Source organism: Callithrix jacchus, chromosome 12 (assembly GCF_049354715.1).
Source record: "Callithrix jacchus isolate 240 chromosome 12, calJac240_pri, whole genome shotgun sequence".
Classification (NCBI taxonomy): domain Eukaryota; kingdom Metazoa; phylum Chordata; class Mammalia; order Primates; family Cebidae; genus Callithrix; species Callithrix jacchus.
Window position 1 is genome coordinate 5,962,425 of NC_133513.1, and position 15,431 is coordinate 5,977,855.

The following is a 15,431-nucleotide window of genomic DNA, read 5'->3' on the forward strand; positions in this document are numbered from 1 at the left end:
TTGGAAGCAAATCACTCCTCAGCAAATGCAAAAGAACAGAAATCATAACAAACAGTCTATCAGACCACAGCGCACTCAAACTAGGACTCAGGATCAAGAAACACACTCAAACCCGCACAACAACTTGGAAACTGAACAACCTGTTTCTGAGTGTTGACTGGAAACTCTGAAAAAAAAAAAAAATACTAGACTTCCATAGAATCAACCCAAATGTCCATCAATGATAGACTGGACAAAGAAAATGTGGTACATATACAGCGTGGAATACTACGCAGCCATAAAAAAACGAGTTTGTGTCCTTTGTAGGGACTTGGATGAATCTGGAAACCATCATTCTCAGCAAACTAACACAAGAACAGAAAGCCAAACACCGTATGTTCTCACTCTTAGGTGGGTGTTGAACAACGAGAACATGTGGACTCTGGGAGAGGGGCATCACACACTGGGGGCAGTTGAGGAGGGTAGGGAGAGACAGCAGGGGGTGCGGAGGGAGGGGAGGGTGAGGAGGGATAACATGGGGAGAAATGCCAGATATAGTATGCACCTAAAGTAAATAAATTAATTTAAAAATATACCAAAAAAAAAACCCCAGCCAGTTAGATAATGAAATAGAACTCATCCCCAACAGCAACAAAAATCCCCTAATACCTCCAGAAATAAACGACATAAGAAAGATTGATTACACAGATAAAGAAAACCATACTATGCTTCTAAGGAACATAAGACCCTCAGAAAAGATCATTTATATGCATAGGATAAAAAGACTGAGAAAGCCACAAAACTGTTAAAATGTCACATCCCTCCTAAAATGGTTTATAAAGCTGTACTGAATCTTATAAATCCAAAATCCCGACTTTTTGTTTTTAAAATTTGAAAAAAAGTCCTAAATTTATCTAACACAGTGGTTCTCAACCCTGGCTGCCATGAAAATCATCTGAGGAACTGCACACTGTATGAATGTCCCTATCATATCCTACAGATTCTAACTTAACTTGTCTACATGTGCTTCAGACATCATATTTTTAAGAACTCTACAGATAAATCTGATAAAGCGTGGCCAGAGCTGAGAACCACTTGTGTGAGGAATAAATAGAGCGGTCATATACTAAAATTCATCACACAGCTGGGTTAATACGTTTCTGGTACAGGAACAAACAAAGGTCAATGCAACTAAAAGGAGTTCAGAATTAGACCCAAATCCTATATATTTGAAAAGTGAATCAAGTATATACCAAAAATAGCATAACGTATCAGTGGAAGAAAAGATGGATTACCAATTATCTAAATAAATGGTACTAAGATGATTATAACATGAAAAATACATATACTGCTGGATCTCTGTATCTCACTCTTTATGCCAAAATAAACTGAGTTAAAGATTTGTGGAGGCCAGGCACAGTGCCCCATGCCTGTAATCCTAGCACTTGGGGAGGCCAAGGTGGTCGGATTGCTCGAGCTTAGGAGTTCAAGAACAGCCTGGGCAACATGGCAAAACCCCTCCTCCACAAAAAAATACAAAAATTAGTCAGCTGTGGTGGTGAGTGCCTGTAGTCCCAGCTACTGGGGAGACTGAGGCAGGCAGATCACCTAAGCCCAGGAGGTGGAGGTTGCAGTAAGTCAAGATCATGCCACTGCACTCAACCCTGGGCAACAAAGTGAGACCCTATATCATAAAAAAGAATTAAGAAATAAGGAGAAAAACACAGGAAAATATTTTATAACTTTTTAACAGAAAAAGCACTTCTAAAATGTAATATAGCCCTAAAAGCCATGGAGGAAAGAAAGAGATAAATGTGTTTCTATGAAAACTGAAAACATATGCCAGGCATGATGGCTCACGCCGGGAATCCCAGCACTTTAGGAGGCAGAGGCGGGCAGATCACCTGAGGTCGGGAGTTAGAGACCAGCCCAACCAAGACAGAGAAACCCCATCTCTACGAAAAATACAAAAAAAAAAAAAATAGCTGGGCATGGTGGCACATGCCTGTAATCCCAGTTACTCAAGAGGCTGAGGCAGGAGAATTGCCTGAACCCAGGAGGCGGAGGTTGCGGTGAGCCGAGATCACGCCATTGCACTCCAACCTGGGCAAAAAGAGCGAAACTCCAGCTCAAAACAAAACAAAACAAAAGAGAAAACGTACATTTGGTAAAAACATATTGTAAACCTATGTGACCATATTCCTGAAAAAACAGGCTATGGAGAATAACAACGGGAAAAAGATGTATTAAGAGACTTAAGAATATAAATTAACAAGAAAAAATGGGAAACAATTCAAGAGAAAAATGGACAAAGATTATGAACAATCAGTAAAATACCTCATGAAAAGTCAGAACAATCCAAATATTCATCCTCAGAGGATCACGTCCATAAATTATGATACAGCATATGATGGAGTACTGTGCAATCAGTAAAAATAAATAATCTGTGCAGTGTCACAGAAAGCCATCTAAGGTACACGATCAAGTAAAACAGCATGGTGCTTATGTAGTCTGGTTTCATTATGTATTTTAAATCTGCATCTGTAAGGAGGGTGCTGCTTTTTTCCTACAGTTTGAATTATTTCATAGGATGTACCTCCAGTGTAATAATTCTTAAATTATCGGCCAGGCGCGGTGGCTCAAACCTGTAATCCCAGCACTTTAAGAGGCCGAGGCGGGTGGATCACAAGGTCAAGAGATCAAGACCATCCCGGTCAACGAGGTGAAACCCCGTCTCTACTAAAAATACAAAAAAATTAGCTGGGCGTGGTGGCGCGTGCCTGTAATCCCAGCTACTCGGGAGACTGAGACAGGAGAATTGCCTAAACCCAGGAGGCAGAGGTTGCGGTGAGCCGAGATCGCGCCATTGCACTCCAGCCTGGGTAACAAGAGTGAAACTCCGTCTCAAAAAAAAAAAAAAAACAAATTATCTTTTTAAAAAAGTGCTTTTCTCTGTGCATTTTAAAATCTAGTTGGCTCTGCTACTGTCAGGTTCTAGAGAGGGAATGGTTTTAAAGTGGGCTTATCTCTTGCTCTTTTTGCCAACCACTACTTGGTCTTTCATTCCACCCCAAGGCCATGACACATCTTTCAAAAATGCACTCTACCCACCTTCAGTGGGTTGCTTTGAGATACTTATAGGAAAAGACAACTATCCCCAACACGCCAACAAGGCTCACTTTCCAAACAGTGACATCCAGAAGTTGCTGTTTGAAAGAAAGACCACTTGGTATAAAGGAACCCCAGGATGGAATGAAAAGCCTGAGCGGACAGAGAAGCATAAACTGTTACAGGTGTAATTGCAAAGCCCAACCTCTGAAAGACACTCCCCAGGATGAATAGCAGACAACAAACAAAACAAGACTCTTTAATAAATTGTAAGGTTCCTACAGACTATCAGATTCTTTAACAGATTCTTAGGAGGCATATCAACTGAATGAAACATAGATTTTGAGTAAAAATCTATTAAAAAAAAAATTACAGGCCAGGTATGGTGGATCACACCTGTAATCCCAGCACTTTGGGAGGCTGAGGCAGGCAGATCACGAGGTCAAGAGATAGAGACCATCATGGTCAACATGGTGAAACTCTGTCTTTACTGAAAATACAAAAATCAGCTGGGCGTGGTGTCATGCACCTGTAGTCCCAGCTACTTGGGAGGCTGAGGCAGGAGAATCAATTGAACCCAGGAAGCGGAAGTTGCAGTGAGTCAAGATTGTGCCACTGTACTCCAGCCTGCTAAAAGAGACTCCATTTTAAAAAAAAACCAACCAAACCAAAAAAAACCCCAACAAATTATAACATATGAGGCCACTGGAAAAGTGACTCTCCTATAGACACTGGATGACATGAAGTTACTGTTAAACTTGTGTATGTATATATGTATTTATTTATTTTTGAGACAGAGTATCACTCTTCTTGCCCAGGCTGGAGTACAATGGCGTGATCTTGGCTCACCACAACCTCTGCCTCCTGGGTTCAAGCAATTCTCTTGCCTCAGCTTCCCAAGTAGCTGGAATTACAGGCAGGTACCACCACACCTGGTTAATTTTGTATTTTTAGTAGAGACGGAGTTTCTCCATGTTGGTCAGGCTGGTCTCAAACTCCCAACCTCACGTGATCCACCCACTTCAGCCTCCCAAAGTGCCAGGATTACAGGCATGAGCCACCACGCCAGGTCTAAATTTATTAACATGTGATAATGACCTTGTCTAACTGCTACATACATGTTATCAAAAGCTCTTGAAGTACAGTGCAAGATCCCAGACCGTTGAGAAGACCATAAAATACTAAGACATTATTTGCCTTTTCACTCATTCTCTCACAGTAACACAGTGGATCTAGTTTTCTAGCTGCTTTGTGATGTGTGATGCCACTGTGCTGGACAGACTCTGTTTTACTACTGAATATGGTAAATACTGAGAGGTATACTGCATATGTTAAGGAAATCTCTTTGGCGTCCTCCGTAATTGCTAAGATTATTCACAAATCTTGAGATTAAAAAAAAGTTTGGGAGATCATTGCTTTATACTATTATGTCGACTTCATATGCTTTAAACTCTCCAAAATAGAAGGAATTTTATAAATGGGCAGTAAGGAGTAGAGTGATGAATGAACTAGGAAAGGAACAACTATCAATCTATCCAGCAACCGTAAACCCATGAGAAGTTCCTTCTCTATCAACTCGAAATGACACACTCATACAGACTCTTCTTCAAATGCCAGGTACAAGTAAAATTCAAGTTCAGGTTCTCCTCTACCAACATTTCAAAAGATACAAATACAATTTAAACATTGAGAATTACTTCATCCTCTTTTCTAAAGTTAAAAAAAAAATCCTCTCGTTGTTTACAGTCACAGGGTTTCAGATCCAGCACCCAACAGTCTCAACAACCTTGTGGGGAAACTGCTTTACTCTTGTCTCCCTCACCCCTACTCGGCACTAATCAAATCCAAAGAACAGCCCAAACTGATTTTCTGTTCTGGGATGTGTGGAATTCCACTGCCTGAAAACGTGCCTGCTAGCTGCTGTTGAGAAGCCTGTGGCCGCAGAGCGTCCACAATGTTTGTCACTTCAGTGGGAATAGGCCCCGCTTCCTTGTCTATGCTTCGCCATGCTCCTCCCTGTCAGCCCTGGGCTTCTCCAGCCGTCACATCTATCTAAGCATTTGCCTTCCCCCTTCACCAAGTTAGTTTCTACTCTAGAAGGCAGTTGCAAGGCTGGTGGCTGCAAACCCCAGTCCAGGCCTTTCTCTAGCAGAGCTCTTGACCTTGTGTGTGTGTATTGACCTTGTATGTGTGTGCAATGGGCGGGGGCCAAGCTTGAAACCACATTTCTTCTTTTCTTTTTAAAGAGACAGGGTTTCACCATGTTGCCCAGGCTGCTCTTGAACTCCTGGACTCAAGCTATCCACCCGCCTCGGCCTCCCAAAGTGCTGGGATCACAGGCAGGAGTCACCGTGTCCAGCATCCATTTGAATGCTTCTTAAAGCCCAGAGCGCTGAGCCCAACTCCCAGTTTCTGAGTCAATAAAGAAGTCTGCATATCTAACAAGCTCCTAAGGGATACTGCTGCTGCTGCTGGTCTGGGAGGAGCCCACTTCAAGAACCACTACACTGGTGTTTCCTCTGGGACCCGAAGGCCTGTGCTTCTCCCAGGTTCTGCCACCTCTTCCTTGTTAACATGTCAAGAGAGTGAGTTGACCACCTTGGAACACAGCTTTCTCCATCAGTGAAATGGAGACCGACAACAGACACTTCACTGGGTGGCTGCAGAGGAGCACGCAGACCAGCAAGCACCTCATCATGGGCAGTACAGAGGCAGGAAGCAATCTTTATCAGGTTCACTGATGCACTCCAAAGCCGATTCCAATAAAAGCGGTCTCTTTCAGCCCTGTGTTCATTCATACCTCCATACACTTTCCTCAGAGGCTGAAAACTGGCAATCCCTCCAAAGGCAGGCCCTGTATTTTTCCAATTGCCTGACCTGCAAGCTATCCTACTTCTTTAAGAATTCACATTTTAAAGACAGAAATGGGGCAGAGATCTCTATCCTAGAAAGAAACCTGTCTCTTCCAAGCATTAGTGGCACGTGGAGAGCTCAAGAGAAGGAAGAGGAGTGGGCCACATGGTCCCATTTTACGCTTTACTCGCAGGGAAAGCCTGCGGTTAGGTAGGAAGTATTGAAAGCATTTCAGCTCACTTACCTTGGCCATGCCTCCTGCCTGTGCGGTGTTCAGTCCTGCGTGGCCGGCCATTTGCGGGGAAACCTGCGTTAGGGTCTCAGCCAGCACGCTGCTCGTGGCCCCCTGCATGGCTGGAGTAGGGTATGGCATTCCAGCTCCCCTTCCTCTACCAGCAGCCCCAAGAGATCCATTCATGACTTGCGCCTGTCCTTGAGAAGCCTGATTCATTAAACTATGGCCAGAGTTACTATTGAGGAGGCCTGGGTGGGTCTGGTTAAAGTTAGCATTCATGCAGATACCAGGTCCAGTCTGTGACGTGGTAGGGCTGCTAGTCGCCAGCTTTTGTGCTTGAGGATTCAGTGCCTGGGAGGCAGGGGGGGTGGGCCCAGAGGTGCTGGCTGCCTGTTTTGGCAGGCTGGGGGCTGAAGAATCTCCCTGGCTCAGAGGACTCTTGCCCATGGCACCGAGGCTGGACATGTTCGCACTGTTCGGCTGCCCTTGAGCCTGGCCACCCAGGCCCTGCTGCACGGGGCTGCTGGCGCTCACATTTCCTATTCCTGGGTTGATACTAGAGCTGCTGCCTCCTCGTAGAAGCTCCGACAGTTGTTTATGTTTGGAAGCAGCATCTGGAACAAGGTTCCCACTGGTTAAAAGGCCTAATTCTCCTCCATTGGGTATCAGCTCATCAGGAAGATCATTTTCCAAGTCAAACAATGATCCAAAATCTAGAAATTAAACAGAAATGGAAATGAGAAACTAAGCAACCTTAACAGCTCTCCAACTGCCCTGTTTCTACTATCTTAACCTAATGATTGGGCATTCAGCATGGAGCACTAGCATGTCTTAAGAGTCAGGTCAAAATGATTTGCAAGTTTGTTTGGGAAAAGAAAAAATATCCTTCAAATTCTGAAAACAGGAAAGTTAAACAGAGATGAGAAGGACAGCCCTACTAGATGTATCATATCCTAAAACAATAATTAAATACTGTTGTGTGAGGGCAAACGCAGATATATAAAGTAAAATAAAACAAGCAGCAGCCCCAAAATTCAATGAATTATAATTTTAAAACACTCTTAAGCATCTATGCGTGCAAAGAAGTAACTGAGCACTGACTTAGGTAACCGATTTGGAGAGAGTAATGCCCAATCTTAATTACATTACTTCAAAGTTAAAATACCAAAACAACAACAACAAAACTGGCTTTAACACAACATGAAATCAGTGATTCCTGAAAGTGCTGAAGCTGCGGGAAATGCTAATAAAGACATACACAGAAACTACAAAGGGCTGAAAATAAAAGACAGTAAAAGCCTAAAAACATATTTGAATTCTATGAAAGGGGTAAATGCCAATCATACAGGAAGATGAGAAGTACACCGAGTCCCGAGGATAAACGGACAAAGGAGTCAGGCAGATCACTACCTCAAAGGGAGACAGAACACTCAGCAAAACAGACCATCTTTCCCCATCAGGAAACAAGTGGGAACTAGAACAACCTTTTTCTGGCCCCTTTCAAAGTAACTTTTCTCTGAACCGTGGTCTACACATGTCATCTCTACCCTCTCATCTCCCACACACTCTAAACCACGACGGTCAGGCTATTCACGTACGTGCAAAGGAAAAGGTATGTAGAAATATATTCATTTTAGTATTATCCATAGCATCCAAAAAAAAAGTAATCCCAGCACTTTGGGAGGCCAAGTGGGCAGACCACATGAGGTCAGGATCTTGAGACCAGTGTGGCTAACATGGCAAAACCCTGTCTCTACTAGAAATACAAAAATTAGCTGTGTGTGGTGGCATGCGCCTGTAATCCCAGCTACTCAGGAGGCTGAGGCAGGAGAATTGCTTGAACCTGGCGGGGTGGGGCAGAGGTTGCAGTGAGCAGAGACTGCACCACTTCACTCCAGCCTGGACGAAAGAGCAAATCTCTGCCTCTAAAAAAAAAGAAGGAAAGAAAGAAAGAAAAGAAAACTAAAATCTGCTAGGTGCAGTGGCTCACACTTAGAATCCTAGCACTTTGGGAGGCCAAGGTGCAAAGATCACCTGAGGTTGGGAATTTGAGACCAGCCTGACCAACCTGGAAAAACCCTGTCTCTCCTAAAAATACAAAATTAGCTGGGCGTGGTGGTGCATGCCTGTAATCTCAGCTACTCGGGAGGCTGAGGCAAGAGAATCACTTTAACCTAGGAGGTAGAGGTGGCAGTGAGCCGAGATTGTGCCATTGCACTCCAGCCTGGGCAGTGAGAGCAAAACTAGGCTCAAAAAGAAAAGACAAGAAAAAATTAAAGCCTTTTTTCTGCATGGTGGCAGACCGTAATATCTGCTTAACCAATATGCCTGACCCCATGCTGCTGGCAACACCCACATGATCTGAGGTGGCTGCCTAGGAGGTTCCTCTGAGGAAGGGCAACACCTTCTCTGGCCACAGGAGGGAGAGTAACCAGATAAACCAACCACCATGATCATGTTCCCCTTTGCAGGTAACACAATCTCAACCAAGGGAATCTGAAGGTACGCTGAACCAGGACCACCATGTAAAGGTGTTCCAGCCTCATAGTAGGGATGCTCAGAAAGAAATCTCTTCCTCTTCTTCACTAGATCTCATCGTGGGCGGGTGACAAACACCCTGTAGCCAGGAGAGCAGACACCACTCGCACACTAAGAATGGCTGCAGCCAAAAACACAAACACCTGGGGTACGGAGATCATCTCTGAACTGCCGAGTGATGCAACCCTGGTACCTCCCCACCTTCTAACTTCATGTTATGTGAGAAAATACACTTGTTATCATTTAAGCCATTTCAGCTGGAGTTCAATGCAACTGCAGCTGACAGCATCCTAACAGACCTATCATGTCTATGGAAGAAGTTCACACACCTTTGCATGGCATGCAAGGCTATCTTTCTTCTCAGCCTTCCTTTACAGGACAACACCGGATGACCCCTACTTTCCAACCACAACACTGACAGCTGTCACATGCACTGGTAAACTTTCTTCTTGAATCTTATTCTAAAACTGGCCTCAATCCCCCCTCAGGTTAAACACAGCAACTATGAAGACTTTCTTTGGGCTGCCCCTGCAGAATTGACCAGGAAGTCCCTCTTGTCACCCTGGAAAACCATGTCTAGCACACAGTTTTAGCTTCCCACCTGTCTATAAGTGATTCGAGGAGTGTGCACATGCAACAGTTTTTACAGAAAAACTGAGACTGAGAGTAAGCTGCAGACAGTATGACACTGTCCTCCTAAATACTTCAGTAGGCATCTCCCACGAACAGCCTCTTACATAATCACGGTATGCGTGTGCAACTCAGGAAATGTAACATTGACACAATACTTAATACACTGTCCTTACTCAAATTTTTTGGTTGTCCCAATAATGCCCTTTATCACATCTGTCTCTTCAAAATTATATGTCCTGTAACCATGAGACTACAAGATCCGAGATCTAAGTATCACGGTGCATTTAATTGTCATGTCTCTGTTGCCTTGTTTAATCAAAAAATGTTTAAAAGTTCCCTGCCCTTTGTCTTTTATAACTGACTTTTATTTCATTTTTTTCAAACAGAGCCTTGCTCTGTCACCCAGGCTAGATGGAGTACAGTAGTGGGATCTCAGCTCACCACAACCTTTGCCCCCCGGGTTCAAGCGATTCTCCTGCCTCCACCTCCCAAATAGCTGGGATTACAAGCATATGCTACCACATCTGGCTAATTTTTGTATTTTTAGTAGAGATGGGGTTTCTCCATGTTGGGCAGACTGGTCTCGAACTCCTGACCTCAGGTGGTAAGTCCACCTAGGCATCCCAAAGTGCTGGGATTTGAGGCATGAGCCACTGCGCCCAGCCATAACTGGGGTTTTTGAAGAATAGAGGTCAGTTGTTTTACAGAAGTCCTTCAATTTGGAGTACCTCCTCATGGTTACAGAACATGTCATTCTGAAGAACAGGAATCTGATCCTGGCTATAGCAGACAGTTCCATGAGGACACAGGGCCTGAAACTGGTAAACTAGGTCTCAGCATGCTTCTGAAGGTCCCAATCCGTAGCTTTTATGCTATTGTGGTATCCTAAATTTGGAGATTCACTAAGGTGTCCAGGTACAAAGACTGCACAATGTAAGACTTTATTAAAAAATCCTCTGTCATAACCTGCCCTTCAGGCTTTGTCCACCTGCACACACACTTGTACTCAGTACTCCTTCATGAATATTTTTGTCCAACCCAAATGATACATGTTTGAGGTGGTAGATATCCTAATTGCCCTGATTTGCTCATTACACAATGAATGCATGTTACAAAATATTCTGTATGCCATTAATATATACAATTATTACATGTCAACTACAAATAAAAAGAAAATATAAAATATATACCCCCCAATAACAACTTTTTCTTTTTTATTTTGTTTTATTTTCTAGAGAGAGGGTCTTGCTCCATCACCGAGGCTGGAGTGCAATGGCACAATCACAGCTCACTGTAACCTTGAACTTCTGGACTCAACCAATTCTTCCGCTTCAACCCCCTATAGCTGTGACCACAGGTGTGCCCCACCACACACAGCTCATCTTTTGTTTTATTTTAAACTAATTAATTAATTATTTTGACAGGGTCTCACTCTGCTGCCCAGGCTGGAGTGCAGTGAAATTGCAGGCTCACTGTAGCCTCCGTCTCCCGGGCTCAAGCAATCCTCCAACCTCAGCTTCCAGTAGCTGGGACTACAGGTGCGCATCAACATATCCAGCTAATTTTTGTACTGTTTTGTAGAGACAGGGTTTCACCAGGGTTTGCAGGCTTGCCAGCTAATTTAACAAAAAAATTTTTTTTAGAAATGGGGTGTTGCTATGTTGCCCAGGCTAATCTCAAATTCCTAGCCTCAAGAGATATTCCCACCTCAGTCTCCCAAAGCATTGAGATTACGGGCATGAACCACTGGCAGCCCAAAATAACTACTTTTAAAAATGCAGTGTTTCATGAAAAAAATTCATCTAAACCAGGAAGTGGAGTCATTACATTAGAGATCAGGGTGAGAATGTAGAGACCATGTCAAGCAAGCACCGTAAATCAGAAGCAAACAAGTGCCAAATATTTTATATTTATGTTCGGAAAAATCTGCAAAAGGTGACCTAACTGGCTATTTCAAACATCTGTAAGCACTCTTCCCAGGAGAGGCAGACCAGGCCACAGAACAGCAGACACACTCAGAGCATAGTCACTTAAACCCAGCAGGGCCTGGTCTCACTGTGGGCCAGTGCGAACAGGACACCTGGAAGCTGGGCATAGAAGTTCAAATCCTGCATCCCTGGGTAAACTGCTTCATCACTGCATCTTTATACCCTCACCTATAAAACAAGGGTACCAGCACCCCAGAGTTACATGGCAGAAGTTGAACTGTGGCACCTCGGGCCATAGACAGCGGTTATCTTATTATATCTTGCAGAGTAATTTTGCTCCAAAAAGGTCTTACCTAAATAAATTCACCCATCATCCTGCCTCTCTCAAAGCTATCAGTTTTCATTTGTAGTTTATTCCAGTTCTTATCAAATTTACAGACAAGTTTCAAAGTTGTAAGCAGGCCTTCTGTCCGGGCTACTGTTTTTGTTTTTCACTGGTCTGCTACACTTGGACCACCCTGACTACGATTTCATCCTATTTCAGTCCAAATACGTATACCAGCCGTTTGGGTGAAGGAAGGGTTGACTAATTCTGTAATTCACCAGTCCAAACACATATGAGTATGTATAAAGCCAAATATATAGGTGTGGCTTTTTAAAAAGACAAGATGGGGCAGGGCACAGTGGCTCACACCTATAATCCCAGCACTTTGGAAGGCTGAGGAGGGCGGATCACAAGGTCAGGAGTTCGAGACCAGCCTGGCCAATTTGGTGAAACCCCATCTCTACTAAAAATACAAAAATAAGCCAGGTGTCGTGGTGGGCGCCTGTAGTCTCAGCTACTAGGGAGGCTGACACAGGAGAATCGCTTTAACATGGGAGGCAGAGGTTATAGTGAGCTGAGATCACGCCACTGCACTCCAGCCTGGGTGACAGAACGAGACTCCGTCTCAAAAAAAAAGGGGGAGGGGGCAAGACGGGGTGCACACATAACCGTACCATCACCCTTCTGTTTACCACTGTCACCACATTTCCATATTCTCTAGTTCAAAAAAAACTGACAAAGGGGAGTGAAGGAGGCAGGCCAGGATATTGCAACACGGCACAGCTTTGCTTTCTACACACCGAAGTGTCCCAACACATGGTTGAGCAAGAATAATCTGAATCATAGGAAGTTCCTAAGGTTCAGGACTGACAGTGACCACTTCCAGTCCCAGGTAAGTTCTCTTCATCACCGGGGGCTCGGGACAACGCAAAGCAAAGGCTGCAGGAAAGCTGTGGGCACCCTGCACCCAGGGCATCTGCACCTTAAGGGAGACTTCCTCAGCTGATGTCAAACAGCAAACACTGCCTGTCACACTTCCATAGCTACGGACAATAATTTTCTCTTTTGGAGCTTCCTGGCTGCCAACTAGGAGGCGACCCCTTTCATTAAGCTGAAATGAGAGAAAATAGAGGCTACACACTTCTCCATTTCTATCACACTCTTACAAGGCTGGGGAGACCCAGTGAGGATGAGGAAAATAGCAGGGACTTGGGAAGGAGAAAGTCACAGCCAAACTCAACCAGCCTCAGGAAAAGCAAGCTGTTTACCAAGCAAGGTACAGAAGACATTCACTTCTATACTAGGAAACCCAAGCCAGTGGTCTGCACACAGACCGTAAGGTGGGGATCCCTCCTAGACACTGAAAGACAAATGGTACCCACAGTGTTCCAGGGTCCATCCTTAACAATCATGATCAGAAATGCAAGGAACGAACTACTAGAATCAAACAGCAGGTGGGTGGCTAAATCAATCTCTGCACCCAATAACATTTGGAAACAGTCTCATTTGAAAACAATTTCAAAAACATCAGCCAAAGTGTCTACAGAACACACCTTTCTTCAGGTTTTCTACAGTCTCCCCTTTCATGATACCCTATTTTTTTCTCTGATTTCCACTTCAAGCCCCAAATTATCTGCACTGATAGGACTGGTTTATCACACCCTCTCCTGGAAATATGAACTCTTTTATGTCCTACAGACATGAGTTACAATTATGAGAACAACTTCACGTTATAATGTGTGAGGCTGTAAGCTCCCTGAAAACAGGGATCCTGTCTTGCTCAGTACTATCTACTCAGTGCCTAGCATAAAATGCTTTGTATGTACCAGGCACTCAATAAACCCATGTGCTGAATGAGTGCACAAATTAGAGGATACACAATAGGAACAAGCTGTTTGTCTAGTCAAAGATATAAAGTAGTAATAACGTTTACTACTACTTGCTGAAAACAAACAATAATGAATTCTCCAGAAATACACTGACTCATCTTCCTCTTTATGCCTTTTTCCTACTGCCTTCTTTACCTTTTAAAGGATCACCCAAGTATATTTCACTCTGTGGCTACAAACTCAGCATCAATGAACTTCAACCCTAGAACTGACACACAGAGTAAATGGCATAATAGAGAATGAGCAACAGTAGTGTGAGAAATAAGCACGTAAGAGTTCAGATGCTGTTTTGTGATGTGTTCATATTTCTCTGCTTTCCCTCCCACACATATTTTCTCTTCCCCACCCACTCCTAATTTCCCTCTCACATTCCTATTTCCTGGGAAAAAGGTCGCCTTCCTTTAGATTTTTTTTTCTTAGTTTCTTCAGCTTGTCTTCTTGCATTACTTTTGTGATACTGTGAATAGGTATTTGGTTTTCTACCCTGTCTCCTGGCATCCAACTCCCGGCACACAATCTTTGGATCTCCAAAGCAGTGTTAGTTAGTTAGTTAGTTAGTTAGTTAGTTAGTTAGTTAGTTAGTTATGAGATGGAGTCTCACTGTCGCCCAGGATAAGGTGCAGTAGCACAATCTCGGCTCACTGCAGCCTGCACCTCCCTGATTCAAGCAATTCTCCTGCCTCAGCCTCCTGAGTAGCTGGAATTATAGGCATACACCACCATGCTGGACTAACTTTTTGTATTTTTAGTAGAGACAGGGTTTCACCATATTGGTCAGGCTGGTCTTGAACTCCCAACCTCAGGTGATCCACCTGCCTCACCCTCACAAAGTGCAAGGATTACAGGCATGAGCCACCACACCCATCCAGTATACTCATTCTGTATACTCATGAAATGACTGAAGGCTGGCAGCCCTTAGGTTGCTTCAGATGGGAGCTGGTCACAAGGAAGACCAAGTCATGACTAACAAGAGGACTGGGACTTTCAGTCCACCTTTAATTTTCAGGGAAGGGAGAGATGCTAAAGCTTAAGTGGATCCCCAATAGCCAATGATTTAATTAATCACGTCTGTGTAATGAAGACTCCATAAGAGTTTCCAGATAGCTGAACACATGGAGGTTCCTGAAGAGTGGCACCCCTGGAGGGGGCAAAAAAGCTACATGGCCCTCTCACATGCCTTGACCTATCACCTGATATTCAGTGGTATCCTTCATAATAGCCTACACAATAAAAAAACAGTAAACATGTTTCCTTGAGCTCTGTGAGCCGCACCAGCAAATTAATCGAACTCAAGAAGGGGCTTGTAGGAACCCCATTTACAGCCAGTGGAATACACAGGTAAAACAACTCGGGGCTTGCGAAGGAGATGGGGTGGGCAGTCTTGGGGACTGACCCCTCAACTGTGGGATCTGACACTATCTACATGTCAGCTGGTGACCACTGCATAACGCAGCGCTTGCTCAGTGTATGTGTGCAGCTGGGGGAACCTCCACAAATGTGGACCCAGAAGTGTTCCATGTTGACTGTTGACACTTGGTATAGGAGCAAATGAGTACAGAAGAAAGTTGATTTTTCCTACATCCTCCGACTTGTACTATAATCATGACGACTCAAATGCTTCTGTTAAATTTTTCAAAAGCTAAATACTTTTATTTACCTACCCTCAAAAAACTTCCAAAAAGAATTTTTAATTTCTAAGTTAACACTGGACACAGGAAGAGGTAATGCATATGTTAACTGTCTCAATTTTGCCAATCTATGATGTATATATATTTCAAAACATCACGTTGTATATGATAAATACAAACATACAATTTCTATGTTAGTTAAAACAAAATTTGAAGGAAAAAAACTTCATCCAGCAAGGGCAAAGAATCCTGGAAAAGTTCACATCTAGAGATGAGGAATCTACAGAGTGGTGGAAGGATTCGAAGGGTCATTAT

The 15,431-nt window shown here is 43.7% G+C and overlaps 1 protein-coding gene across 8 annotated transcripts in view; it reads right to left on the reverse strand.

Moving 5' to 3' along the window:
* CREBBP (CREB binding lysine acetyltransferase) overlaps positions 1 to 15,431 on the reverse strand; it is a 163,630-nt gene that overhangs the window by 125,242 nt on the left and 22,957 nt on the right. For all 8 annotated transcript variants that reach the window (XM_035266789.3, XM_078344542.1, XM_035266793.3 and 5 more), the window contains exon 2: positions 6,185 to 6,888. In XM_035266789.3, the coding sequence (XP_035122680.1) occupies positions 6,185 to 6,888 (704 nt within the window). The remainder of the gene's footprint in view (positions 1 to 6,184; positions 6,889 to 15,431) is intronic.